At 45.2% G+C, this 26,093-nt stretch overlaps 1 protein-coding gene across 11 annotated transcripts in view; it reads left to right on the forward strand.

Annotated features, from left to right (window-relative positions):
* ATXN7L1 (ataxin 7 like 1) overlaps positions 1–26,093 on the forward strand; it is a 266,971-nt gene that overhangs the window by 80,408 nt on the left and 160,470 nt on the right. For all 11 annotated transcript variants that reach the window (XR_010341980.1, XR_010341989.1, XR_010341982.1 and 8 more), the window contains one exon: positions 8,225–8,329. Coding sequence is in view for 6 of the 11 variants with exons in the window: in XM_012456205.2 (XP_012311628.2) it covers positions 8,225–8,329 (105 nt within the window). In the remaining 5 variants the exon portion in view is untranslated. The remainder of the gene's footprint in view (positions 1–8,224; positions 8,330–26,093) is intronic.

A 26,093-nucleotide genomic window follows, 5' to 3' on the forward strand; every position in this document is an offset into this window, starting at 1 on the left:
AGGAGAAACATTTTTGTATATTGTCTTAAGCTTTCCATGCAGTGTAATTGATTAAAATGCAACTGAAAACTGCTAGCAAAAAGAAAAAATAATAAATACAGTATAATGAGTGCATAAAGATCATTAGGGGAAAGGAAGACTCTTAGGGCTAGCCATTCTGTGTCCTGATTTGAATCTGCTTGGAGTAATCACGTGTCCTTGAACCACGGTTGCTGTTCTTCTCAGCAGTTTGGCGCATCTGTGTTCATGTAAGTGGAAGCCCACCGATTAAAACCACTGTCAGCCACCAGCACAGCTTTTTGGTAGTTTTCCAAGGAAGTTCAGTGGCACCTGGTCCTCTGGCCATTGTCATAGGTTTGTCACTTCCATAGGTCTTACCAAGATCTGTGGGTCCAGTTACCTCCCAGTGAGCAGAGCTCCCATCTACTTCCTGGAAAGGGCTTGGTGTATTTAACACAAATACAGCCCCAATTTTTTTTCATTACAATACCTTTTAGAGTAAGTTAAAATGAAAAGCATAATTTTTAAATTATATAAAATTATGTTAACAGCTATAGCATTATAGCATATGCCATCTTGACGATTTTGTAATTCCTTTAGCGACTAAGGTGGTTTCACAACCCTGAAATCTAAGGCCGTTTTCAGGAGCTTTGTTATTTTTTCCAAGAAACTGGAATGTAAGGTCGTCTGTTCTGCTGTCTTCTTTTTTCCCACTGCGGGATTCTCTGTGGCGAGCGCAGATATCACTGTTTGCGAGTCGGCTCTCCGACTGCCTTCAAAGCCGCGTCTGCTTCTTGCAGCTTCTCTGTACACCTGGTGCTTCACCTGGAATTCCTGCTTGCATAAGGAAGGAATCAAGCCTTACTTAGGCTCTCTTAAGATTTTCATCATTTGAGCTCTCACCAGTTGTTGCTTCATAATGTCAAAGTCTCGAGCCTTGGAAGGTATCCAGGGGTAAATTCAAAGGCGCGCAGCATCTAGCTTGATCCTGAATCCACAAAAGCAGCTGTCTTCCTGTCTTAGAAACAAGTCCTGTATAAATAGAGAATTGGAGATGTCACCCTGTCTTTTCCTTAACTGTAACCATTTTCAAAAGTGAATATTGGATATAAAGTTTATAAACACATGACTTTGCTTGTCAAAAGTGTTCTCCCTAGAAGACTGTTTATCTTGAATAAAATTCTGCTCCCATGCTGCCAGTTTCCTTTTCAGTGTTGACTTCAGAAGCAGTTTACCAACTACACTGGGAAGTCAGTTATTACTTTACCTTTGTAGGAACCATTCTATCGTCCCAAACTTTGTGTCTCCTTATATCACACCTGAGCTCTTATCCCTCCCTCCTCTGCCATCTGGGGACGTGGGAGGCAGATTTCAGGGGGAGGAAGGCTGTGAGCACGGACAGAGGCCTGGGAGAACCTCAGTGCCATTGGGAAGCAGGAGGAGTGCCAGACTAAGTTGATAACGTAAATGTGATGGACTCTGCCATGAATGGGAATTGTACCAGAAGTTCAGTAAGGGGAGTGAAAGGCTGCTTGCTCAGAACAGAGGCAGTGAGAAGAGTGTGATAAATTTATAATCAGTGTAGGTTTAATGCTACAAGCCTGACCTGTGAGTAATCTCCTGAATAATCTTTAATGAGTCAATATTAAGTTGATAGACATTGGAAAGAACTCCAGTAACCTAATTTCACATCCCCCGCCCCACCCATGAGGGTTTATAGCCTCTATGTGCTCATTTGACACAGGAAGTGATCAACTTGTTTACCTGGCTGTGTTGGGCATAAGTTCTTAGGTTAATAATTGGTGCTGTAACCATAATTTTAAATCAGTATAATGATTTCCATTTCTGTTCATAAAAACCTGTCTGCATCCCAGTATGGTAGATGATGAATATAATTTTCTCCATTTTATAGCTGGAGAAATCGAGCCAGGAAAGAGTGATGCCGGAAGGGGCACTAGTCAGTGAAATGCTGGTAAATGTTTTCACAAACACCTCTCCGAGGGAAGAAGTCCTGTTTGTAGTGGATGCTGACTTCCATCATGTAAATACTCCCACCTTGGCTGATTCAAGCTACCAACATGGCATCACTGAATGCAGAGTTGGGGAGAATTGCACAAAGCGCCTATGAGCTGGTACTAGCTGGCTGCAGCATATAATTGGCACGAATGATTCCGTTACTGGCTTCAGGCTCTTGGATGACCACTGAGTACCAGCTCAGACCACTTTAAATCCCAATTTAACTCTCAGACTCTGCTCAGCCTCTAACTGCATTGCCTTGAAGAATGTTTTTCAAACTTTGAGTTGTAACCCATTAAAGGATCCTGAAATTAATTTAGGGAGCTGAATGAGCATTTTTAAATGAAATAGAATAGAGTAAGACAAAAAGAAATGAATAGAACAGAACAGAAAATATCAGAGTGTAGTCTACATGTTTCAATGATAGATGATGGATAGATGGATGGATGGATGGGGTGAGTGGGTAGATGGAAAGATGGATAGATGGATGGGTGAATACATGTCTGTAGTAGGTTGGGGTCAAAACTAAAAATACTAATCCAAAAGCAAATGTACCTCTGTTTTCTCATCTGAAAAACTGAGTTGGTGGAGTTGACTCCTCCCTGCCTGTGATCAGGCCAGGGGCTGACCAGATCACTCTGCGATATTGCCATGGCAGTGCTACCACTCTATCTAATCCAAAGTTGATCCATTTGTGGGGGAAAAAAAGGGGAAAGCAGTCAGGTTTGGCTTTGTCTCTTTGGGAAATGGTTGCGCATTGTGTTTGGAACTGGACACGCATTGTGTTTGGAACTGGAGAGAGTCCCATCTTCATTGGGCACATGTTTTCTTGGCATTCAGCCACAGCCTAGAGAAGCCTCCCAGGGGCTCTCAGCCTTCCTCTGCCCACATGTGTACACATGTGCACATACACACACATGAAGTTCTGCAGTCAGAGGGATCAACCTTCCTAGGTCTGCTGTGGCATGTCATAGGGGAGAGTCCTTGCTCCAAGGGAACTAGTGAATTTTTTAAAATAAGAGAGTTAATAATGAAAGCTTTCTCCACACTCTTTCCTGAGTCCCTCCTGGAAAAAGGTACAAGGCCAAGCAGTGTTTAGGAGCCATCACAGCAACCCCGTGAGATGAGACAAAGACTGTTAGCTCTTTTCAGAGATGAGGACACTCAGCCTAGGAAGGGCTAAGCAATGAGCCCTGTGCTCCCAACCTCACCTTCTGACCCCAGGCCAGTACCCAGGCCAACAGCCCCTTCAGAGCCTCAGGACAGCCTGTTAGTCACCCAGGAAACCCTTCTAAACTGGTTTTCTCATCTGTGAAATGGGATGTTGTTCTATGTAAGCAGCATTTTGCTGAGAAAGGAGAAGTGGCTTTAGAGTCAGAGTATCCAGGAATCTCATCCTATTTTTTACAAATCACTGCCATGGGATTGCAAGCAAATTACTTTACTGTCCTTCTCTTGCATGGAAAGTGGCAATGTTGACAACTTCCAAGGTTCATTATGAAGATGAACTAAGATGATGTTGTCACATCACAAATCTGCAGAGATATATATTAACATGTCAACAGTGCTTATCACCAGGTGGTGGCATTACAGGTGGTTTCACTCTTCCCTTTTTTGCCCATGTTTTTCCAGTGGTGCACCAGTAAATATTTTTTTTTTTTTTTTTTTTTTTTGAGACGGAGTTTCGCTCTTGTTACCCAGGCTGGAGTGCAATGGCGCGATCTCAGCTCACCGCAACCTCCGCCTCCTGGGTTCAGGCAATTCTCCTGCCTCAGCCTCCTGAGTAGCTGGAATTACAGGCATGTGCCACCATGCCCAGCTAATTTTTTGTATTAGTAGAGATGGGGTTTCACCATGTTGACCAGGATGGTCTCGATCTCTTGACCTCGTGATCCACCTGCCTCGGCCTCCCAAAGTGCTGGGATTATAGGCTTGAGCCACCGTGCCCGGCCGCACCAGTAAATATTTAACAAAAGAAAAACAAAAAGCCTGATTTGTAGTCTTTGCCCATTTCCTTGGTGTAAATACTTCCACCATGGCTGATTTCAAGCCACCGCCATGACGACACTGAACATGAAATTGAGAAGGGACATGCATGCTTGGCTCTCACAAGCTGGCACCAGCCCACTTCGGCTCACCACTGTTTTAACTGTGCACTGAATGTTTTGCTTGAGGGTAAATTAAGAGAGAGAGAGAGAGAGAGAGAGAGAGAGCGCAAAAAAGAATTAGTTAGCAGAGTCCCTATCATTATGCCTGGCGTTAGTTCTCCTCGACCCCTGCTCTCCCTCCCGCTTTGTCCCCCAGTCCACATTGCTCTAATGAAACAGCACACTGCCTGTGAACGCCTAGCCACGTGAAGTGGTGGGTTTCCTGGGAGCCAGCTGCCTGTATTTGCTCCCTGTCAGCAGGGCCCTCAGGACCTGGGCAGCCTGTAGAGGAGATCCTAAGGTTGACTCACTGAGGAGTAATCAAGCAGACTCGCAGCCCTGTCACTTTCCACGGGAGACATGCTCAGAGCAGACACATAGGAGGTTGAGGCTGACGCTGCCCTGGAGGGAAACTAGGAAAAGTCTCAGTGAGTGAGAGGCCTGGAGGGGAACACGCTCAGGTGGCCACAGTGTCTAAGGAGCCGAACCTTTACCTTCCACTCACTGATGTAACAGACGAGTGTAGGGGTGGGGGTAGGGGAGATGGGATGGGCTCTGCAGGGCTCTGGAGGAATATGGAAGAATGAGGCGTCTGGCAGCCTGACAGGCCCCCACAGGTCACCCAGCATGTAAGAGAAAGGTGCAGGAACAAATTCCCCACCCACTCCAGTGTCGAGTCTCAACCTCCCAGCACTTGGCAGTTTCTGACACAAGAGTAGATGTTCAAGAAATTTTTGTTAATGCTTGGTTGGGTTGTTTTTTTTTTTAATTATTTTTAATGATCACCTTTGATTCCTTCATAGCTTGACTTGTTGCAGAAAGGATGTCAGGCAGCCAAATAAATGCTTATTGAATAAATAAGTAATTTATTTATAAATAAATAAATAAGTAAGTTATAGCCGTCACCAGCTCCCGGTTTTACCTGTTCCTGGATATAAAACGTGACTTTAAGTCGAAATGAGACATAGAGTGTTAGTCAAGTTTGCTGGTAATGGTATTTTTCTTTAATGTCTTCTGTATTTTCTGTATTTTTCCAAATGTATTTTCAGAGAACTTGGATCCCTTTTATTTTATTTAAAAAAATGAATATGTGCTACAAAAATAAACAACCTGTAAATTAAAAACAAAACTAGAGTTGTGTCAACAGTTAAGGCCCAAGAAGGGTGGTCTCCATGGCTCTGTGGCTCTGTGTGAGGGTCCTGCCTGCCCACAGAGTGTTGCTTGGACCCAGTATTGGGCTCGTCTCAGCCTCTCTTCCCACAGGCCTCCCGCCTACCAGGCCCTGACTAATAACGCTCCCCTCCAGCACCTCCCAGCACACAGTGTGTGCCAGTCTTGGAAGTGGCAGTGGCGAGAGATGAGGGGGATGACAGGCCACGCCCTTTAAAATACAGTTGGGCCTGCGTCCTGGTCACCTTCTGTGAGGCAAGCAGCCTGTATACTTTGAATGGTGAACTGTAGGGTATGTGAATTATATCTCAGCTGGGTGTGTAATCCCAGCACTTGGGAGCCAGGAGGATCACTTGAGCCCAGGAGTTCAAGACCAGCCTGGGAAACAACGTGAGACCCCATCTCTATGAAAAATGTACAAAAAGCAGCCAGGTGAGGTGGCTTGTGCCTGTGGTCCCAGCTATTCAGGAGCCTCAGTAAATACCCAGTGGATAATGGGTCATGACGGCAGCAGACGAGCCACTTGTTTAGCCGCTTGTTCAGCGGACTCCTTCAGCCGTGGCATGTCCCTCGGGTGATGGGGAAACCCAGCCACTGCCGAGGCCAATTGAGGGCACCTGAAAACCTGGGGAGGCCACTACGGTGTGAGTCGCCTGCCCCCAGCCAGGTCTGGTCCACTCTTTCAGTCACAGGCTTCCCCCAGGGCGAGTAGGGGCCTCACCCCTTGCCTGTGATAAACCTGCAGGTTCCATTTCCCTTGAAGCAGCAGGGCTGCTCTGGGAGCACAGAGCCTGGAGGCCTCCCAGGCGTTTGTTGGGTTTGAACCTTCCCCTCCTCTGGCCTAGGATCGCACTTGGGGGAACCATCATGTTGGGGAGTTTCATTAAAGTCACAGGTTGGGTGTAGCAAAGGAAGGCTTGGTGGGGGGTTCTCAACCAGAGGAGATTTAATTCCCCCGTCACCCCTGCTGGTGTTTATGGCTGCGCTCTCAAAGCCAGTCAGCTAAGAGGAGGCAGGGCGGAGGTGTCTGCCAGAACCCGTCTCTACCCAGTGGTACACAGATGTGACTGTGGGTTTCTCATAACTGGCCTTTTTCTTGTCAGATAGATAATTTTATTTTGATTTTGATTTTTGGACAGGGTCTCACTCTGTTGCCCAAGCTGGAGTGCAATGGTATGATTGTAGCTCACTGCAGCCTTGATCTCCTGGACTCAAGCAACTCTCCTGCCTTAGCCCTCCGAGTACCTGGGACCACAGGCACAAGCCACCTCACCCGGCTGCTTTTTGTACATTTTTCATAGAGATGGGGTCTCACTTTGTTTCCCAGGCTGGTCTTGAACTCCTGGGTTCAAGTGATCCTCCTGCCTCCCAAGTGCTGGGATTACTACACCCAGCTGAGCTATAACTCACATACCCTACAGTTCACCATTTAAAGTATACAGTTCAGTGGGTTTTAGTCTGTTCTCAGAGTGGTGTGACCCTCTTCACTATCCATAATCTTAGAACATTTTCATTGACCCAAAAAGAAACTCTGGACATTTTATCTAAATGGGGTCATTCAATATGCAACCTTTGTGTCTGCCTCTTTTCATTTAGCCTAATATTGTCTAGGTTCATCCACATTGTAGCTGGGATCGGTACTTCTCCTTTCAGTGGCTGGACAGTGTTCTGTGGTATTTTGTTTATCCACTCGTCAGCTGGTGGGTGTTTCGGTTATTTCCACTTTTTGGCTGTTCTGAGCAATGCTGCTGTGAACATCCGTGCACCTATGTGTTCATCATCTCGGAGATACTGCCATGTAACTGATCTTTTAACAGGACACACCTGATCATGCCACTTCTTTGCTCAAAAAGCTCTATTACTTCCCAGTATTCTTAAAGTCAGAGTCAGAACCCTCACCTGGGCCTGGCCAACCTCACCCTTCCCGTTTCCCCTGTGCTGTTCCAGCCAAGAGGCCCCAAGCCTCCCTCTATGCACAGAACCTCCTTCCTTGGCTTCAGCTTCGAACTTTCTGCCTTCCCCTGCCCTTTGCTTCTCTAAACTCTACTCATCCCGGAGTCTCAGATGGCCTGCCCCTCCTCAGGGAAGCATTCTCTACTGTCTCATACTAGGGCCACCTGCCGCACACTCCCAGGGGACCCCGTGCATCTCTGCCATAGCCCCTAACACAGCTGCAGGCAACGATGACACCTTGGTGGTCTGCCTAATGTTTCTCTCTTCTGCTACCTTAAGCTCCTGGAGAGCAGAGAACCCATTCTTGTTCCCCAGTTTTCCCCAGCACCTAGCACAGTGCCTGGCACATGCAGGCGCTCAGTAAATACTTACCAAATGAATAATGGGTCACAATGGCAGCAGACGAGCCACTTGTTTAGCCACTTGTTCAGCGGACTCCTTCAGCCGTGGCATGTCCCTCGGGTGATGGGGAAACCCAGCCACTGCCGAGGCCAAATGAGTCCTCCTTCTGTCCCCAGCCAGACACACTCTCACTTCCCTGAGGGACCCCTACTTATGCAGGAATGGGTTTGGGGGAGTTCCCCCCGATGCTGAGATAAATAGAGCCTCAGTGAGTCCCAGTTAACATGTGTGTGGGTTCTCTCAGGACAGGGTGAATCCCAAAGCACGTGACTCAGAGCCCCTCAACAGCACGTACTGATCAGCAGCAGCTGCAGTCCATTTCCAGGGGAGAAATGAGGAGGGATTCTCTGAGCCAATTGCTTCTCTGAGAGGTGGGGAGATGCCTTCTGACAAACCAAGTTCCCTTTAGTAAAGATTATTGCCTTGCCAAGTGTTGTGCTTGAAAAACTGTCCTTGAAGAAATTCCAAGAGGAAACTGTACACCTTCTGAGACTTAATTGCTGTTTCAAAAAACACTGTTTTCATTTCCCCCACAGATATGCACTTATTTGGCCATTACCCAGCACATGACGACTTCTATCTCGTGGTGTGCAGTGCCTGCAACCAGGTCGTCAAGCCACAGGTCTTCCAGTCTCACTGCGGTAAGTGGACTCCTGCCCCGGTGGGCACATCGGCAGCTGCCACTCTGGGGACAGTCGCCTTCCCCCAGGCTCCCCGACGGGGTCTGCCGTGTCTTGTCTTAGCCTGAGGCTGTGGGTAAAGTCTTCCTGGGCTGCTGCCTCTGCTCGCAAGCTAACTCTTTCAGGAGCTGTAGTCCTTCTGCTGAAATGCGCGGTCCTGTCCGAACAAATGAGAGGAAACCTACAACTTGTCTCAGTCAATGGGACTAGACTGAAACCATCTGCCCAACTTGGCGATGGCCTCTACAGGTGACCAGGGGGAGAGGAGAGCTGCTTAAGGAGTCACTCCTGCAGCCAGACCTTTTCTTCCCCTGAAAGAGGGCCAGGAGAGAGTCTCCCCAGAGTTATACAAAGACGGGCTGGAGCTAAGCGCAGCCAAGTGTGTGGGCCATTGGGGTGCTGCCCCAAGGACATGGTGCCACCAGTAAAACCCTTACGTTCCAATTCACCTTTCCCAAGAATCCCCCTTGTTAAAAAAAATGCAGGTGTGCTTGGAAAGTGCTTTCTGTCTGTGTCTTAACATCCTTGATGTAATAAATTCCTTCCGTTGGTCGTCAACAAACCATGCAGCTGCCATGGACAGAACAGATAAAAGTCCACGTGGCTGCTCCCCTCAGGGATGAATAAAACGCCATTTGGCCTTAGACTAGAAGTCACTTAACCTCTCTGGGTGGAAGTTTCCTTATCTTTAGCACGAAATTGGATCAGACAATTTCCAAAGCTATAATATGCTGTGAGTCCAGTATCTCCCAATCTCTTTAATTTAAGCCGTATTCCCTTTGGATGAACGTAAACTCTGAATGCCCTCCTTACCGTTAAGATTTCAAAGTACATTTTATTGTGCCTTAAAAAAGTCAAAGCAGTTATAATATTGAATATGCTTTTGCAAGTTACACACTTTCCCCCTTTCTCACACTCCGAATTTCTGACTTTCCTCTACCTCTTCGGTTATCATTATTCTATAATAAAATAAAGGGAGTTGAGCTTATCCAAGCTCTTTAACAGTCTCTCTATATGCTAATTGTCAGTTGCAAACACGTGTATATGTATGTAAATGATATATACATATCTACATATATATAATCTGTATCTGTGTATACACTGTAGGCATATTCTGTGTTTATAATGTATAGAATTCAGGCTTAAGGGGCACCTCTGGGAGTGAGTCCAAGACTTTCAAACCAGCACAAGGCAAAGAAAGGGTCCTAGAAAGTGCTGTACGAGGCGCTTTAGTCAGAGGCCAAGTGTTCTGCCCTGCCTGCAGCCAGCGCTATGTCCTCGGGCTACTTGCTTGATGTCTCAGGGCTTTGGTTTCCGTGTCCCCACCATGGGGAGATGACTTCTGTGGGTGCGTCTAGTTCTGACATGTTCGTTCTGGCAGAGTGAGCAGGAAAGGAGCAAGACGTGTGCCCGGCACAAGTCAACCTTCTTGCTCAGTGCTCTGTAGCAAATGACCTTCGCCACTGCCTGGAAGAAAGAAAAGGTTAAACCTCCCCAAAGAGGAACTGTCAGAGCTTGGTGGTGGTGCCACCAGCTGAGGTGACAGGTGGAGAATCCAAAGCAGAGCCATGGCAAGAAAGTCCCACCCAGCCAGTGGTTCAGTGACCAGGCATAGAAGCTCCGTGGCCAGTGCATCTGTGTGTCTTGTGAGAATGCAGAGGCTCTATCATCCTGAATGTGATTTTCATTCACAAGGATGGACAGCTATTATAGGCATGAAACAGGGGTTTGCATTTTACTGTAAGCTATCAAAACCTTCACTGGAGCTGGGTGCAGTGGCTTATGCTTATAATCCCAGCACTTTGGGAAGCCAAGGCAGGAGGATCTCTTGAGGCCAAGAGTTTGAGACCAGCCTAGGTAACATAGTGAGACGCCCATCTGTACAAAAAGAAAAAAATTAGCCAGGTGTGGTGGCATACCTGTCAGTCTCAGCTACTGGAAAGGCAGAGGGGGAGAATTGCTTGAGCCCAGCCGTTTGAGGCTGCTGTGAGCTGTGCTTGTGCCAGTGTACTCCATCCTGGGCAACAGAGCAAGACCCTGTCTCAAGACAAAAAAAAAAACTTTCACTGGGAACTTAATTCACTGGAGTCTTTGATGGAAGGATCCTGAAAGGGACCCAAGACCTGGGATCCCACTGTCCCCTGCAGAATTCTGCCTAGGGGAAAGGTCCCAGATAGCCAAGGGAGGAGGCTCTGGGGCTTGGCAGAGCTGATATACCTGCCTCCCCCGACCCTGGGGCTTTTGGTCTAAAAGCCAAGAGTCAGCTTAGGGGACAGCCTATGCTTTGGGGCTCTGAGCAATGCAGTAAATTAGTTTGGGGGTTTGGGGTTACTGACCTCAACACTCAAAGCCCAGTCTCCATTAAGCTTCTTGCTGAACCAGCTGACAAGCAGCAATGGGGACATGACCACAACTTGCAAATTGAGACACCAAGGCCTCCCTCAGCTCTCAGTGTGTGTCCTAGTACAAATGCAAACTTACATTTATCAAGACCAGGAGAGATCGCAAAGCAGAGGTCAGAACCATCATGGTTCTTTGTGGGAAGTACTTTTTAATGTCCCTAAAAATTCCTTTGATAGCTTCATGATTGTCTAAGTCGATTCAGGCTGCTATAACAGTATCATAGACTGGGTGGCTTATAAATGTATTTCTCACAGTTCTGGAGGGTAGAAGTCTGAGGTCAGGATGCCAACACAGTCAGATTCTGGTGAGGACTCTTCCAGGTTGCAGGCAGTCAACTTCTTACTGTGTCCTCACGTAGTGGAAAGAGAACAAGAGAGTTCTCTGGGGTCTCTTTTATATGGGCACTAATCCCATTCATGAGGGCTCCACCCTCATGACCTAATTATCTCCAAAGGCCCCACCTCCTAATACCATCACGTTGCAGGTAGGATTTCAACATCGGAATTTGCAGGGGACACGAACATTCAGTCCATAGCAATATTCGTTTTTTGGTTTTTTTTTGCTCTTTCCTTGCATGACCGGCCTTGCTATTTTCCACAAGTTAATAAGAATGCCAGTGTGCTGAGTGCCAGATGCTGTGCCAAGTGCTTTCCATGTCTTTTTGTTGTTGTTGATGTTGTTTTTTAAGACAGACTGTCACCCAGGCTGGAGCACAGTGGTGTGATCTCAGCTCACTGCAACCTCCCCCTCCCCAGTTCAAGCAATTCTCCTGCCTCCGCCTCCCAAGTAGCTGGGACTGCAGGTGCCTGCCACCACACCTAGCTAATTTTTGTATTTTTAGTAAAGACTGGGTTTCCCCATGTTGGCAAGGCTGGTCTCAAACTCCTGATCTCAGGTGATCCACCAACCTCAGCCTCCCAAAGTGCCGGGATTACAGGCATGAGCGACCACGCGGCCTCCATCTCTTTGAGCATATAATCCTTTCAGCAGCCCTGCCACATAGGTGTTAATATTATACCCATTTGGTAATCGAGGACACAAAGGCTTAGGAGGTCAGTGTTTTGCTCAAAGTCTGGAAGCTAGGTGTGTGTTGGCTTGATTTTGGGCACAGGCCAACACCCTGTGTTTAACTGCAGAAGTTTTTTTCAAATGAAATCTTCTATAGAACTCCATTCTATAAGTATATATGGGAAGCAGAGCTACTGGGGTTGAAATTAGGGTGGGGGTCCAAGTCCCATGGGCGCAGCCTTGTCCTGACTTTCCTTACCCCCCCGCCGTCAGGGCTCCACAGAACATTATTTGAAGATTGTCGATACAGAGGAGAGAACATGGGCTTCAGAATGAGACAAAGCAATTCATGACTTCCCCACTCACTGTGCGACCCTGGGCAAGTCACCTCATCCCTCTTCACCTCCCTTTCTTCATCTGTAAAATGGGTACTCTGCCTGCCGCAGGGGGTTGTTGGGATGATGTGACTGATGTGAAGCTTAAGGTTCATTTTTTCCTCCCTTCTGTGCATGGAGTCTTTCCCCATTGCCCCCAGCTGGATGTGACTCTTCCTGCTGAACATCCACAAAACAGTTCTTCTGTGCCACTTCCCCTCCTGCCATGCCATCATCTGTGGCCTGATCCAGATTCTAGGATTCTTTCCTGATCTAGGATGTACCTTTTCAGTTCTGTGTACTCAGTGTTCAGAAAGTGAACTCATCCTAGGTGCATGGCAGTGTTCAAGATCTCAGTATACTAGTCATTTAACTTAAATTGAAAAAAGTGAGTGTGTGTGTATATGTCTGTGTGTGTGTACATGTGTATGTGTGTGTGTGTATGTTTAGGCAGTCAGTTGTGGGGACTTCAGAAATTTGTGGTTAAAGGAAAACTGTTTCTTACTCAACACCTCTAATACCAAATTGTGAGTTTTCCATACAAAGGAAAACTGTTTCTTACTCAACACCTCTGATACCAAATTGTGAGTTTTCCATACCAAGGGGATTCTCTGGTGGCACCAGTTCAGTGGCCGACGATTTAATTCAGTTCTGACAATAACTACCCAGAGCTGGGGCCAGGCACAGGGGCTTACACCTATAATCCCAACATTTTGGGAGGCCAAGGCGGGAGGGTTGCTTGAGCTCAAGAGTTCAAGACCAGCCTGGACAACATGTTGAAACCCCATCTCTACAAAAAATTTTAAAAATTAGCCGGGCATGTTGGCATGTGCCTGTTTTCCCAGCTACTCAGGATACAGAAGTAGGAGAATCACTTGAGCCCAGGAGGTAGAGGTTGCAGTAAGCTGTGATGATGCCACTGCACTCTACCCTGGGTGACAGAGTGAGACCCTGTCTCAAAAAAAACACGAACCAAAAAAACACTACCCAGAGTTAGCACAGACCCCACAGGTTAAAGGCTCAGTCCCTCAGAACTGCACCCCCACTTCAGATGCCAATCACAATTAATAGGTTCCCAGGTTACCCACATTTGTGTCTGGCTTTGTTACACATTAGGGGCTTCCACAACCCCTCCTCGGGAGTAATTGGCTGTAACAACTCACATAATTCAAGGAAACACTTTACTAATGTTTACTGGTCAGCGATGATAGGGTGAGGTCTGGAAGAGCTCTAAATGCAGGAGCTTCTGTCCCTGTGTGAGGTTGGGGTACACCACCTCTCAGCATGTGGACATGTGTACCAATCTGGAATCTCTTCAGACTCCATCCTATAGGGTTTTTTGGAGGTTCCATGCATAGTTGATAAAATCATTGACTGTTGGTGATGGACTCAATCTCCAATCGGTCTTTCTGGTAACCAGCCCCCATCCTGAAACTGTCTGTGTACCCCCGCCACCAGTCATCTCGTTAGCATAAAAGGACACTCCAGAGATCCCAAGGGTCGGAGAAGCTCTTGTGTCAGGAAACTGAGGACTAAGACCAAATATAATGAAAGATATTCCTGTCACCCCTGTCACCCAGGAAATTACAAGGGTTTTAGGAGCTCTGTGCCAAGAACTGGGGATAAAGACCAAATATATATTTCTTATTATATCACAGCATCACAGTAGCAGTGTGAAAAATAGAATGTCATAGTGGAAAAGTCATGAATTTTGGAGTCAAACAGAGCCAGGTTAGAATCCTAACATGTACGAGCTGTTTGACCTTGAGCTAATTGTTTGACCTTCAGAGCCTTCTTTTCCTCATCTATAAAATAAGGATGGTAGTTCTTGCTTTGCAGAGTTCCTGTGAAGAACACAGAAAAGGGTTGTATAGTTTTCTGGCACATGGTAAGGGAATAAAGAAAGGATTGTCAATAAATTGTGGCTATTTTTTATTAAGTTGAATGTTACTTATGAAAAATGGGAAAACCAATTCAGTCAAGTGCTTCCTGCCTTCGTTTGTTGCCCTGTCTCAGAGGACGCGCACACCGAGGTCAGCCTACAGACTTTCGCCTGTGATTCATCTTTCACTTCCCACACTCTTGGAGGCAAAAAATGCCGGCCTGAATGTGATTACATTTGCCAGGAGTCCTGAGGGCTTCGCTTTGCAAATATTGGTTTACATTAGGCCTCTATGGCAGCTCTTTTGGAAATGTCGTGAAGCTCCAGTATCTCTCTGGGTTCCCTGCCAAGGTCCATCCAGCCGGTGTCATAGCATCCTATGGGGTAATGTGGAGCCCCCCTCCTCCCAGGGCGGGCCACAGTCCTTCTGCTCCTGATCCTGTGCCCCAGGCTGGCCTCCCAGATGTAGAAAGCAGGTGCAACCACTGCTGGCGAGACCCTCTGCTTGGCATGGAAGTGGAGTGCTCTGGGAGCCACGTTCTGTGCCACCACATTAGGGCTGGCTTCCTTGGGTCTGTTTCCTAAGTCTGTACCACCAGTCTTTTAGCCACTTTTTAAACTTCTACCCAGGAGAGGTAGGATTTCGAGAGGTTAGTTTGTTTCTAAAGTCCCTTAGGTGAATGGATAAGGTTATTTAGGAATCGTTGTAGAAAGGGAGAAACAGAAACAAGAAGCCTTACCTTGGGAGTCTGAGTTCCACTCTGCAGGCATCTCTGTCCTTCGTAGCTGTCCATCCCAATTTGTGACATGGTGCATTGGCATGACGTGAGAGCCTAATGGTTGAGCGTAACCACTCTAGGATTCATCTGTTAGGTTAAAATTCCAGCTCTAGGCCAGGCACAGTGGCTCATGCCTGTAATCTCAGCACTTTAGGAGGCCGAGGTGGGCTGATCACACTGAACTCAGGAGTTCGAGACCAGCCTGGGCAACGTGGCGAAACCCTGTCTTTACCAAAAGTACAAGAAAAAGTTAACCAGGCCTGGCGTTGTGCTCCAGCTACTTGAGAGGCTGAGGTGAGAGGATTGCTTGAGCCTGGGAGGTGGAGGTTGCAGTGAGCTGCAATTGTGCCAGTGCACTTCAGCCTGGGCAATGGGGTGAGACTGTCTCAAAAATTAAAATTTTAAAAATTCCAGCTCTGCACCTTATTCCCTGTGTGACCTTGGGCGGGTTACTTTGCCTCTGTGTTTCAGTTTCCATATTAAAATGGGAATAATAGTTTATCTCATAAATTTTCATGTTGATTAAACAAACTTGCTTATAGAAAGCAAGGTGGTAGAACAAAGTTTGGTTTTAAAAAAATGTTTCACAACTATTAACCGAGCGATAAGCTGCAGAGATTCGTGAAATCTTGTCCAGAGTTTTCACTTGCAATTACTATGGAAAGGGAGATGTCTGTGACTCTTTGTCTTGTCAGAGCTGTGATGGGTCCTTACCTCAGTCCAGGGAGACTCCAGGAAGAGGGCAGGGGTGCTCTGTGTGTGTGCACAGGCATGTATGAAAGACGAAAACAAGGAGATGCAAGGTGCCTATACTGGAAAAAACCATTTTTATTACTTTTTAGTAATTGTGTATTTTCAGTCAATTTGGCCTATTGTAATTAAAGAAAAAAATAATAGGTAGATCCAGGTTGTCGTTTTGTAATTGGGGTGAACATTTATGGAGAGTTGCCTGATTTGCCTAAATGAAAAAGGTATGGCTTTATTATTATTATTATTTGGTCTTCTAATATATTGACATTACTACCTACAGTAAAGCAGCATTTCTCAGCAGGGGCACTGTGGTCATTTGGGGCTGAATAATTTGTTTTGGGGCCTGTTCTGTGTCTTGCTATAGTATGTTCGGCAGCTTCTCTGACCTCTACCTACTGGATAGCAATAGCAGTCCCTACCCCACCCCTAATCTTGACAACCAAAACCATCTCAGGGCTTTGCCAATGTCCCTTAGGGGGCAAAATCACCCCCGGTTGGGAACTACTGTGGTAAAATATAACATGCCACCATTTATTATACTGTATTTCATGCTTTTCTGTATTTAAATTTTTTATCAAAGTAAAATGTGTGTTTATGCCCAGATTGACTTCTGTGGAATCGCATCCATATGTGGAAAGTTGACTCCTTCAGCTTACACAGAGCTGACCATCGGGATTATTTCCCCATCACATGTATGTGCAAAGTGTAAAACAAGCTATCTTACAGCAGTCCATAAAGTCACAGTCCTTTCCACCTCAAAATAATTTTTTTTTAAAAAAAATGGCAAAAGAAATAACACCTTCATGTACACAGTTCCCACAGAATTTGTCAGCCACACTTGGCACTAGTCCTCTCAGCGGAAAGCCATACGGCTCCACACCCCGCCCATCAGACAGAGATAATCCTTGGATGTCACTGCTACTTAAAAAAAAAGGTTCAGAACCAAAGAACCTGGATGTCATTCAATAGACGAGAGAGGATTCGATTTTTTTTCCCTCCTTCTCAGAGAGGGCTTTTTATTCCCTTTTCTGATTATATTTTTGAATGCCCTTCAAGTAGCTGTTTTTCATGTTGATGGTGATGCAGTGGAATTTAATGAACTGTGAGCTAAAGCAGAGAGGCTGAGCAGAAAAATAAATGAGTGACAGAAACTCACCCCTGGAGCGAGGCATAGCGTGTCCTGGCTGGCACCCCATCCTTCTGTGTACATCCAGATGCTGATGCTGGTTGGATACCGAGAACAGGGTGTCTCAGCAGTGCTACATGTGGGAGCCTAATTAATGAGGATCCAAGGTTTCCAGCAATTGTTCTTTTTGTTTTGTCTATCTCCAGGTGACCTCTGGTTGAGAAGAGACAAACGGTGTGTGCTCCTGAGCCCTAGAGAGAATTAGTCCCTCCAGATGTCAGCACCCCCTGGGCTTCCCAGGGTGTCAGGGGCATCAACACCTGCTAATTATCCCGCCAAGAATTCCTTTCTGAAGGTGTTGATTGCCATAGCGCCAGGCTTCGGTTTTTTGTCAATTAAGTTAGATTTGTTTGCTGACATTAAATTATTGTTATTGTTATTGTTAGTTGTCTTTTATAAGACTAGATTTTTTTTTACATCAGAGTAGTGTAAAATAATTAAAGGAAATTATTCTGTTTGAACATATTCTTTGTCAAGTCCGATAGCCTTAATTAATAAGGCTTGGCAAGAGCACGTGAATCTGTGCAAACTTTATTTCATTAGTAGGATTTTTTAAACTTTTAATTTGATCAATCTTTCCCAGAACCAGAATGAACTCGTGGTATTGATATAATCTTTTGAGTTCCTAATGATCAGAAACAATGTCTGCTATTGTTTTTTCTTATTTCATTTTTCCACCATCGCTAGTAAGGTGCAGTTACACTGTAGATCCTAAGGAAATCCTTATGATAGACCCTAAGAAAGTCTCAAAGGAAAGAAATGACAGAATGACTGATTAATGAAGGATTATCCTGTAAATCAAGCATTACAACCGAGAGAATCTACCACTAAGTAGGACTATGTTTTGCTTCACTTCAAATTTTTATACTTTGAATTTGCTATTGCTCAAATTAAAGTTAATGCTGGGTCCAGAACATAGCAGGTTGACCCAGTCCCACTTTTCACTCCTCTAATGCAGGATAAAAATAAGAACAACAAAGCTAAAACACTTACTGAGCACTTACTATGTGCTAAACATTTTAATGTGTTAATCGTCTCATCACCTTCAGGGGATATCTGGTTGTATTATCTTTATGTCACACTCAAGGAAAGGGAGACCTAGAGGACTTAAGAAATTTGTTCAAGATCAGGCTGACGTAAGTGGCAGAACCAGAATTTCAACGTCTGACTCCAGAGTGCCTTAACCACTACATTGGTTGTATGTTTTGTGTCTCAAACTCACTGCGATACCGTAACTAAACTTTGATGCAGAAAAGTCATTTTCATCCCCTGTAGGATGCTGAAAAGTAAGCAACAGATGCTTGGGGCAGGTGAGCTTCATTGCTCTTTCTCATCATTTTAATCCACACCACTAATCTTGTCTGCTTATTGGTATAGGCAAAAACTTGAACACAATTTTGAGGGAAGGAAGAAGGGAGGAATAAGTTGGTAATAGGGAATGTATTTAGAGCCTTAACCACAGCATTTGAAATAGACCTTTAAATACATGAAAGCAAGAAGAACGAAGCTCGTAGAAGAGGTGGAGTGGGTACCACATATGTTCTCCTAAAAGTTCTACCTGTATTTCCTGTTTATCCCCGACAAATTAGCAGATCCATGACGTTCACAAAGAGTAGATAATTTCCTCCATATTCAATTAAATTCTCTTTTTTGCATGTTTCTGTGAATTGAGTAGAAATGTTGCAAATAAGCACATAGCAGATACAACATTCAGCTTAAATTTAGAAATAAACTAATAAGATCTTCATAACTTTAGGATTATTTAAATCTTTTTTTTTTTTTTGAGACAGAGGCTTGCTTGTCACCCAAGCTGGAGTGCATTGGCACGATCACTCCTCACCGCAACCTCAACCTCCCAGGCTCAGGTTATCCTCCCACCTTAGTCTCCCAAGTAGGGGGACCACAGGCATATGCCACCATGTCTGGCTATTTTTTTATATATATATATTTTGTACAGATGGGGGTTTTGCCATGTTGCCCAGGCCTCAAATTTCTGGACTCAAGTCATCCTCCCACCTCAGCCTCCCAAAGTTCTGGGACTACAGGTATGAGCCACCACACCCAGCCAGAATTCATTTTTAATTGAAACAATCTTCTACTTACAAACTCATGAAAGGCTACTTCTTGAAGGCTGAGTGTCTCATATTACATTCTCCAGAGTCACATGGTTTCAGTTCATTCATTTATTTGAAAAATATTTATTGAACACCTGCTATATGCCAGGCACTGTTCTAATGCTACAGATACAGTGGTGAACAAGACAGTTAAGGGCCTGGTTTTCTTGAGGCATATGTTCTGGCAGGTTAAATAACAAACAAATACATGATCAAGCCATATGAAGAGCTGTCACAAGAGTGTCCCAGCAGAGAGCACAGAAGACCAGAAACAAACAAGGCATGTTTGAGGGCATCAGAGTAGTAGACAAGGACCAGAAGGGCAGAGTCGTGGAGAACAGAGTCTCAAGGTTGGGTTTTATTCTGGGTGTGGTGCTAAAACACTGGAAGGTATTGAATGAGGGAAAGACATAATCTGGTTTCTGTTTTCAGAATCTCCCTCTGGCTGCAGTGGAGCCCTAGGAGACCCAGGAAGGGCTAATGCATAGCTAGCGACAACAGATCATAGTGGTAGCCGTGGAGATGGAGAGAAAAGGATAAGCTCGAGATGTTTTGGAAATGTAACTGACAGAACTTGCTGACAGATTGGATTGGATTAGATTGGAAAGGGAAGAGTCAACATTTATTTAGAGTTAGGTTGAAGGAGAATGGCCAGTGACTTGGCAGGAAAAGCAGCAGAGAATGACGACACGGAAGCCAAGAGAAGAAAGCATTTCATAGATCATGTCAGATGCCAAGAGGTTGAGTAAGATGCGAAAAGAGAAGCAGTCGCTGGGTTAGCCACCTGAGAGTTGTTGACTCTGACAATAGCCAATTGACAGTAGACGATTTTAGTTGTATCTTGAGAATTTTTTCCAAGAACAGATGACTTCAGTTTTGCTTTACCAACATGCACCCTTTTTAGGCTGGCAGCACCCCCAGTGTTTTATTGACAACTATGCTGAGCTCAGCTGCCACCCAACTCAGTCGTCAGCTGGCCCCTCTGCCCTCTGCATCTCCGTGGCCTATAGCACCAATTACTGTGCAGTAGAGTCACCTGTGAACATTAGACAGTGAGCTTCTGAGGGCTAGGGCTGTGCCTTTGGCATCCTGAGTCCCAGCAGGAAGCACTTTTCCTGGCTTCTGGTAGACACTCAGAAGCGTCTGGGATAGGCTGAGTCAGATGGCTCACCTGAGGTCAAGAGTTCGAGACCAGCCTGGCCAACATGGTGAAACCCCGTCTCTACTAAAAACACAAAAATTAGCCAGGCATGGTGGCACATGCCTGTAATCCCAGCTATTCAGGGGGCTTAGGCACGAGAATCACTTGAACCTGGGAGGGAGAGATTACAGTGAGCCGAGATTGTGCCACTGCACTCAAGCCTGGGTGACAGAGCAAGACTGTGTCTTTAAAAAAAAAAAAAGTGTCTGGGATAAACAGGTGGATGAACAGGCAGAAAGAAGGACTCCTCCAATCCCAAATTCAAGTGCTCACCTTCTGCCTCACCAATATTAGCATCTATGATGGCTGTTGCAAAAGCTTATGCACTTATCCACCCCTGCCCTCTCACACTCTCAAGGAGCCACGGCCCCTGCCAGGCTCGTTATTCGATTCCCTGAGTCCACACAGGGAGTGCTGGATTTCAAAAGTTGATTCCAAGTATACTGGGTTTTTTTGTTTTTGTTTTTTTTAAATAAGGGAATCTTGGAAGAAAGAAGGGAGGAAGCCAGCAAGGAGGGGAGATTGGCTCGCCAGTTTTGAATAAGCCAAATTCCACATGTAAGTGAATATATTCATTTAGAAGGGATGGCTGCTTGAAAGAGAATGTTCAACTCTGTTGAGACGCAGTTGGAAAAGCTGATGCGGGGAAACATCCTTCCTCTGTGAGCAGTGGGGAGGCCATGGCTTTGATCCCTGACCACAGCTGATTGCTGGAGGGCTCTCACTGTAACGTGACCCCTGGCTTCTGACTCATCACTGGCACGTCCTCGTGTCCTCGTGTCCTCGCCATGCAGGCTGCTCCATTCCATTCCTCAGAGCTGTATCCACCGAGGAGAATTTGGGTAACAGTCATTGCTTTATTTAAATCTGAATAAGGAATGTTAGGAGCACTGATTCAAAAGGTCATCTCGGAATTCTCCCCATCCTGAGCCATAAGCAGAGCAGCATCTCCCAAGCAGTACTTTCTCTGGAACAGTAAGCCATACGAAGAACAAGGGTTTGAGTGGATGCATACCCTTGTGAAATTGTGCCAGACTCCCCTCCCCACCCCCCAGCCTCATAGAGGCTTTTAGCACATTAAAGCGTCAAAAACAAAAATGCATCTATTGCACATTGGGGTCCCATCGCCCTCGTCCGAATTCAGCCACATGCAGTGAGCAACAAGAACAACGATAATGCATGTGTTTCCTAAGAACGTGGCCCTAGACACAAGCTCACCCTTTTGTCTGGTGTCTGAGCAGAGAAACAAAGATGTTTCCCGGCCCTGGAGGAGAAACTGGCCATGGGGAGGGCCCACTGTCCCACATGCTGCGTGTACGGTACTCTTTCAAGAGGGGTTTTGGTCATACGGGATTTTCGCCTCCCACTCTGACACTAGAACCCGATCCCATGTAAGCTGCAGCATTCTGATGCCAGTTTTTCTTTGGGGAGTGCCCTCGGAGTTTTCTCAAGGAGCAGATTCTTACGTCTTCATCTGGGATCACGGAGAGTTACCCACCCCTATGTGGAGTGTCACATGCTAGAAGCCCGTGTGCAGGCTTGCCCCCGGATGCTGCAGATCCCTAACGATACTTCCAAGCCTTATCATTTCTAAACCCAAAGTGCTTCTTCCCATGATGAAGCACTTTGTTACTATGGCAGGCTTTCTTTCGGTTTATTTTTCCCCCAGAAAACAGTGCTGTTAAACTGATGTTGCATTTCACAATTAATGGCATCCTGGAATCGGGGAATACTGTTTATGATTTGGGTAGGCTCTTTCCCCTGCTGCTTTGCAAGGCCAGGCGTTTCTGAAAACTGGGTGCAAATTCGGGAGTGCTACATAGGTCCAGGGGAAAGCGTAAATTGGGGGGCATAAAGGATGAAATAGCCAGTAAACCCTTTCACTGTGATGAATCCCACTTCACGTGGAATGAATAAACTTTTTTTTTTTCCAGAGAAAGCAACCATTGTCTTTGTTTTACCATGCTGGAACTACAGATTCCTAAGATTTGCTTTCTGTTATTTGTTTGTTTGTTTGTTAGCATTATAGATATTTTGCATTTCTCCCCCTGAATTATTTCCTCAAATTCTAGAGCCTTCTGTACAGTTATAGAATCGCTTAGTTTACATAGTGGCTGTGGTTTTCTGTTCATCCCTATAAGTGGCTGCCTCCACCTCGTACATAATCTTCTTAAACAAGCACCTTCTTAAATGAGACAACCCTCTTAACCAAAGAGCACTACCATATACTCATTAATAAGAAGGTTGTGGGGCCAGGTGTAGTGGCTCACACTGTAGTCGCAGCACTTTGGGAGGCTGAGGTGGGTGGATCACTTGAGGTCAGGAGTTCGAGACCAGGCTGGCAAACATGGCAAAACCCCATCTCTACTAAAAATACAAAAAATTAGCCAGGTATGGTGGCACATGCCTCTAATCTCAGCTACTAGGGAGACTGAGGCAGTACAATTGCTTGAACCTGGGAGGCGGAGGTTTCAGTGAGCCAAGATTACGCCACTGCACTCCAGTCTGGGAGACAGAGAGAGACTCTGTCTCAAAAAAACAAAAGAGAGAAAAAAAAGTTGCTGGCTCTAACTGATCCCCTACTCCTGTGACCCGCATTTGTCAGCTTGGGCATCATCCTGATAGTGACACTAGCTCTGAAAACATGAAGCAAGTTTCCCAGTGTGTTTAAGGAGGCAGGGACTAGACGGTGGCCCTTTGAAAATTCTCCTCCCACTTTCTCGGCGGAGCTGCCCTTGTCATATTCTTACAACAAACCTATGAGTTCTTAGGGTTTGGTGATGAGGGACTTCGAGCCCTTACAACTAACCTTTGCCTTAGCTACTCTTTGAAGGGGGTACTGGGGATGGTGGTAGTGCAGAGCCGGCCTGGGAGATGAGTGGGGTGGCCAGAGGAAGAGGGTATACCCCAGAGCTGCCCCTCTCTGTGGCTTGTATTGTTTGTGAACCAAGAAACCACTGGGCTCTTTGAGCTCCCCGTGCCCCGCGTGCAGGCTGAAGAACTTAGGGTCTTCTCATTTATCTTTTTTTTTACCACTTCTCTCCCACCCTTACTTGTCTACAGAACTTGTTGACTTGCCATCAATGCGATTTGATCAATGTTACCACGATCCTGCATTCCATCCTTTTTAAGTTGTTAGGGGGTTTCTTTTTCATGTTTGTTTCATTATTCATTCGACGCTGGAGTTGCATTGGGCTGGTAGCACATCCTGGGGAGGAACCATCCATCTGGTTTTGGTTTTGATTGGGGGGATTTTTTAGGAGAAGTGCTCATTTTTCCTGAGATACCTGGGCCTGTATCTTCCCTTTGTGTCTCCTGTTTAGCCTTTCCTTTTTCAGAAGTGAAAGAGCAGACAGAAGGTCCCCTACAAACAGTTAACTATGGTATTTTCTCGATTCCAGGATGCCATTAATTGTAAGGTGCCACATCCATTAAATAGCACCCTTGCCCAGGAGCCAGCAGCATGTCAAGGGAGTCTTTTCTTCCACCCAGCATTAGGGAGCGGAAAGAGATGGGGTATAGCATGATAGCGCATAGCATGCGCCGGGGAATGTACTAAGAGCAGTTTCTAGCGCCGTATGACTAGGTCATAATTAACCCACACATGTCCCCTCTTTTCTTCTGGGAGTCAGGTACTTCATTTTCCCTTTGGCTTAGAGTTTAGTTTAAAATAAATAATAATGAAGCTACAATGGTCTGGGAGTTTCCTGCTTCTTGTGATACCCCTAATAATTGTCATGTAAATTAACTAGTCCCACAACAGCTAGGCCACACATAGGAAGAAAAAAACCACACCACTGCCAGATGGTAATCTAGGAGTGTGATTTTAGTTTTCAGACGTAAAGGGTCAAGAGGGAGTGGCCTTACTATTTTTTATTTTTGATTTCTTGTTTAATTTATGGTGGTCATAGAATGTTACTTATAGGTTATCCACTTCATAATTCACGATCACTTCCTTTGTGACTAGCTAGCATGTGTGATCCACTTTTGTAAATGTCTCACATGTGATTGAAAAATGCACATAATCTCTCTTGCGTGCAGTGTTCCATATATTTATTGTATATTTTGTAATTTAGGTCCTGTATGATTAGAAAATTTGTTTAATCTCTCTTTTGTGTGCAGGGTTCCATATATTGTTTATTTTGTTTAAGTCTTGTCTATTCTTGCCATTTTTTGTCTGCTTGCTCTGTAATTTCTGAGAAGAGAGTTTTAAGTCTTCTGTGATACTTGTAAGTGTGCCGGTCTCTCCTGTAACTCTAACAGCTTTTGCTTTACAATTTTAAGGCTGTCCTGTTAGGTACATGTAAGTGTAATTGTGATGTCTTTTTAGTAATGGTGTCTTTGTGCCTATTAATGCTTTTGCCTTAGGTTCTGTTTTATCTGATTAACATTGCTATTCAATTTTCTTTGGGTCAATATGTATTTGCCTCATTTATTTCTTTCCAGTCTTTTATTTTCAACTTTTCTGTGTCATTTTGTTTTAGGTGTCTCTCTTGTAAGCAGTATATAGCTGGCTTTTTAAAAAGTCCAATCTGATAGTGTCTTTTAATAGACGAGTTTTATCCATTTACAATTATTGTAATTACTTTATATATTTGGACTTATCTCTAACTTCTAATTTGTATTTGTTTACCTTGCTGCTTTGTTCCCTTTCCTGCCTTCCATTAGATAAATACAATTTTCCTTACCCTGTCCCATTTTTCCCTCTGCTATCTTGGTCACAATAGATTTTATTTCTAAAATCTATGTATTTAATAATTGCCATTTTTTTTTTACATACATACAGAACTTTAGTTTTTGAAGACTAAAGTTATCCAACATCTCTATTTTCTCAAATAACACAAAGATCTTTGCATATTCTACCCACTTACAGTCAACTGGTAATTACAATAAAGAATTGAAATCATGGCCCAAAACACTGGCAGTGCTTCTAGCCTGCTTCTCAGCCTGCTAATTCATAGGGGATTAGAGGCACCCTGATTAATTTATAAAGCACGAACTTTTTGCTGATTCGCTGCTTTACACCCTGAGGTGCTTCCAAGCACATCTCAAGTTCAGAGTGATACTTCATTCACAGCTCATAATCTGTCTCTCAAGTTCCCAAAGTGTTCTGAAGTAGGATTGGACAAAGGGGAACTCAGAATCCTATGATCCACTACTAGGACCTGTTTTCATATGTCAGATTTGTCATTTGTCATAATTTTCAGTGAGAACATCAGGGAGCTTCTCCTCCCTGCTCAACACCTGCTTCCCTGTCCTTCAGTTCTCAAACTTGACTGTGCATACACATCTTCCAAAATATCTTGTTAAAATGCAGATTCTGATTCAGTTCAGAAGGTCTGCATTTTTAACATGATCCTTGGTGATGCTGGTGCTTCTGGTCCACAGATCCCACTTTGAGAAGCACATGCTTGGTGAATAAAATTTAGCCAGGAAATTTGAAGTATCAGCTCTAGGTCAGGGTTCCTTGATACTTACAGAATATCAGATACTAGAAGAAACTTTCTCTTTGAAGGGGTTGGGGTTCAGGATTATTTTAATTCTTTTTTTTTTTTTTTTTTTTTTTTGCGATGGAGTCTCACTGTATCACCCAGGCTGGAGTGCAGTGGCACGATCTCAGCTCACTGCAACCTCCTCCTGCTAAGATCAAGCAATTCTCCTGCCTCAGCCTCCTAAGTAGCTGGGACTACAGGCGCATGCCACCAGCTAAGTTTTTGTATTTTACATAGAGACGGGGTTTCACCATGTTGGCCAGTCTGGTCTTGAACTCCTGACCTTGTGATCTGCCCACCTCAGCCTCCCAAAGAGCTGGGATTACAGGCATGAGCCACTGCACCTGGCAGGATGATTTTAATTCTGAAGGTCTCTTTAAGACCGGGCAGAGTGAGTAGTCATTCAGTGCTCTGTGAAGTCCCTCCACTTTGACCCCCAATTCCTCTGCTGTTCCTCTTGAGGTCAGCACAGCACACACTTCTAGTCTCAGGCCTGTCACTGCACCATTTAGATGTGAGTCAATGCCCTGAGGAAA

The sequence above is a fragment of the Aotus nancymaae genome, unplaced genomic scaffold (assembly GCF_030222135.1).
Source record: "Aotus nancymaae isolate 86718 unplaced genomic scaffold, 86718_ANA_hifiasm-v0.15.2.pri h1tg000002l, whole genome shotgun sequence".
Lineage (NCBI taxonomy): Eukaryota > Metazoa > Chordata > Mammalia > Primates > Aotidae > Aotus > Aotus nancymaae.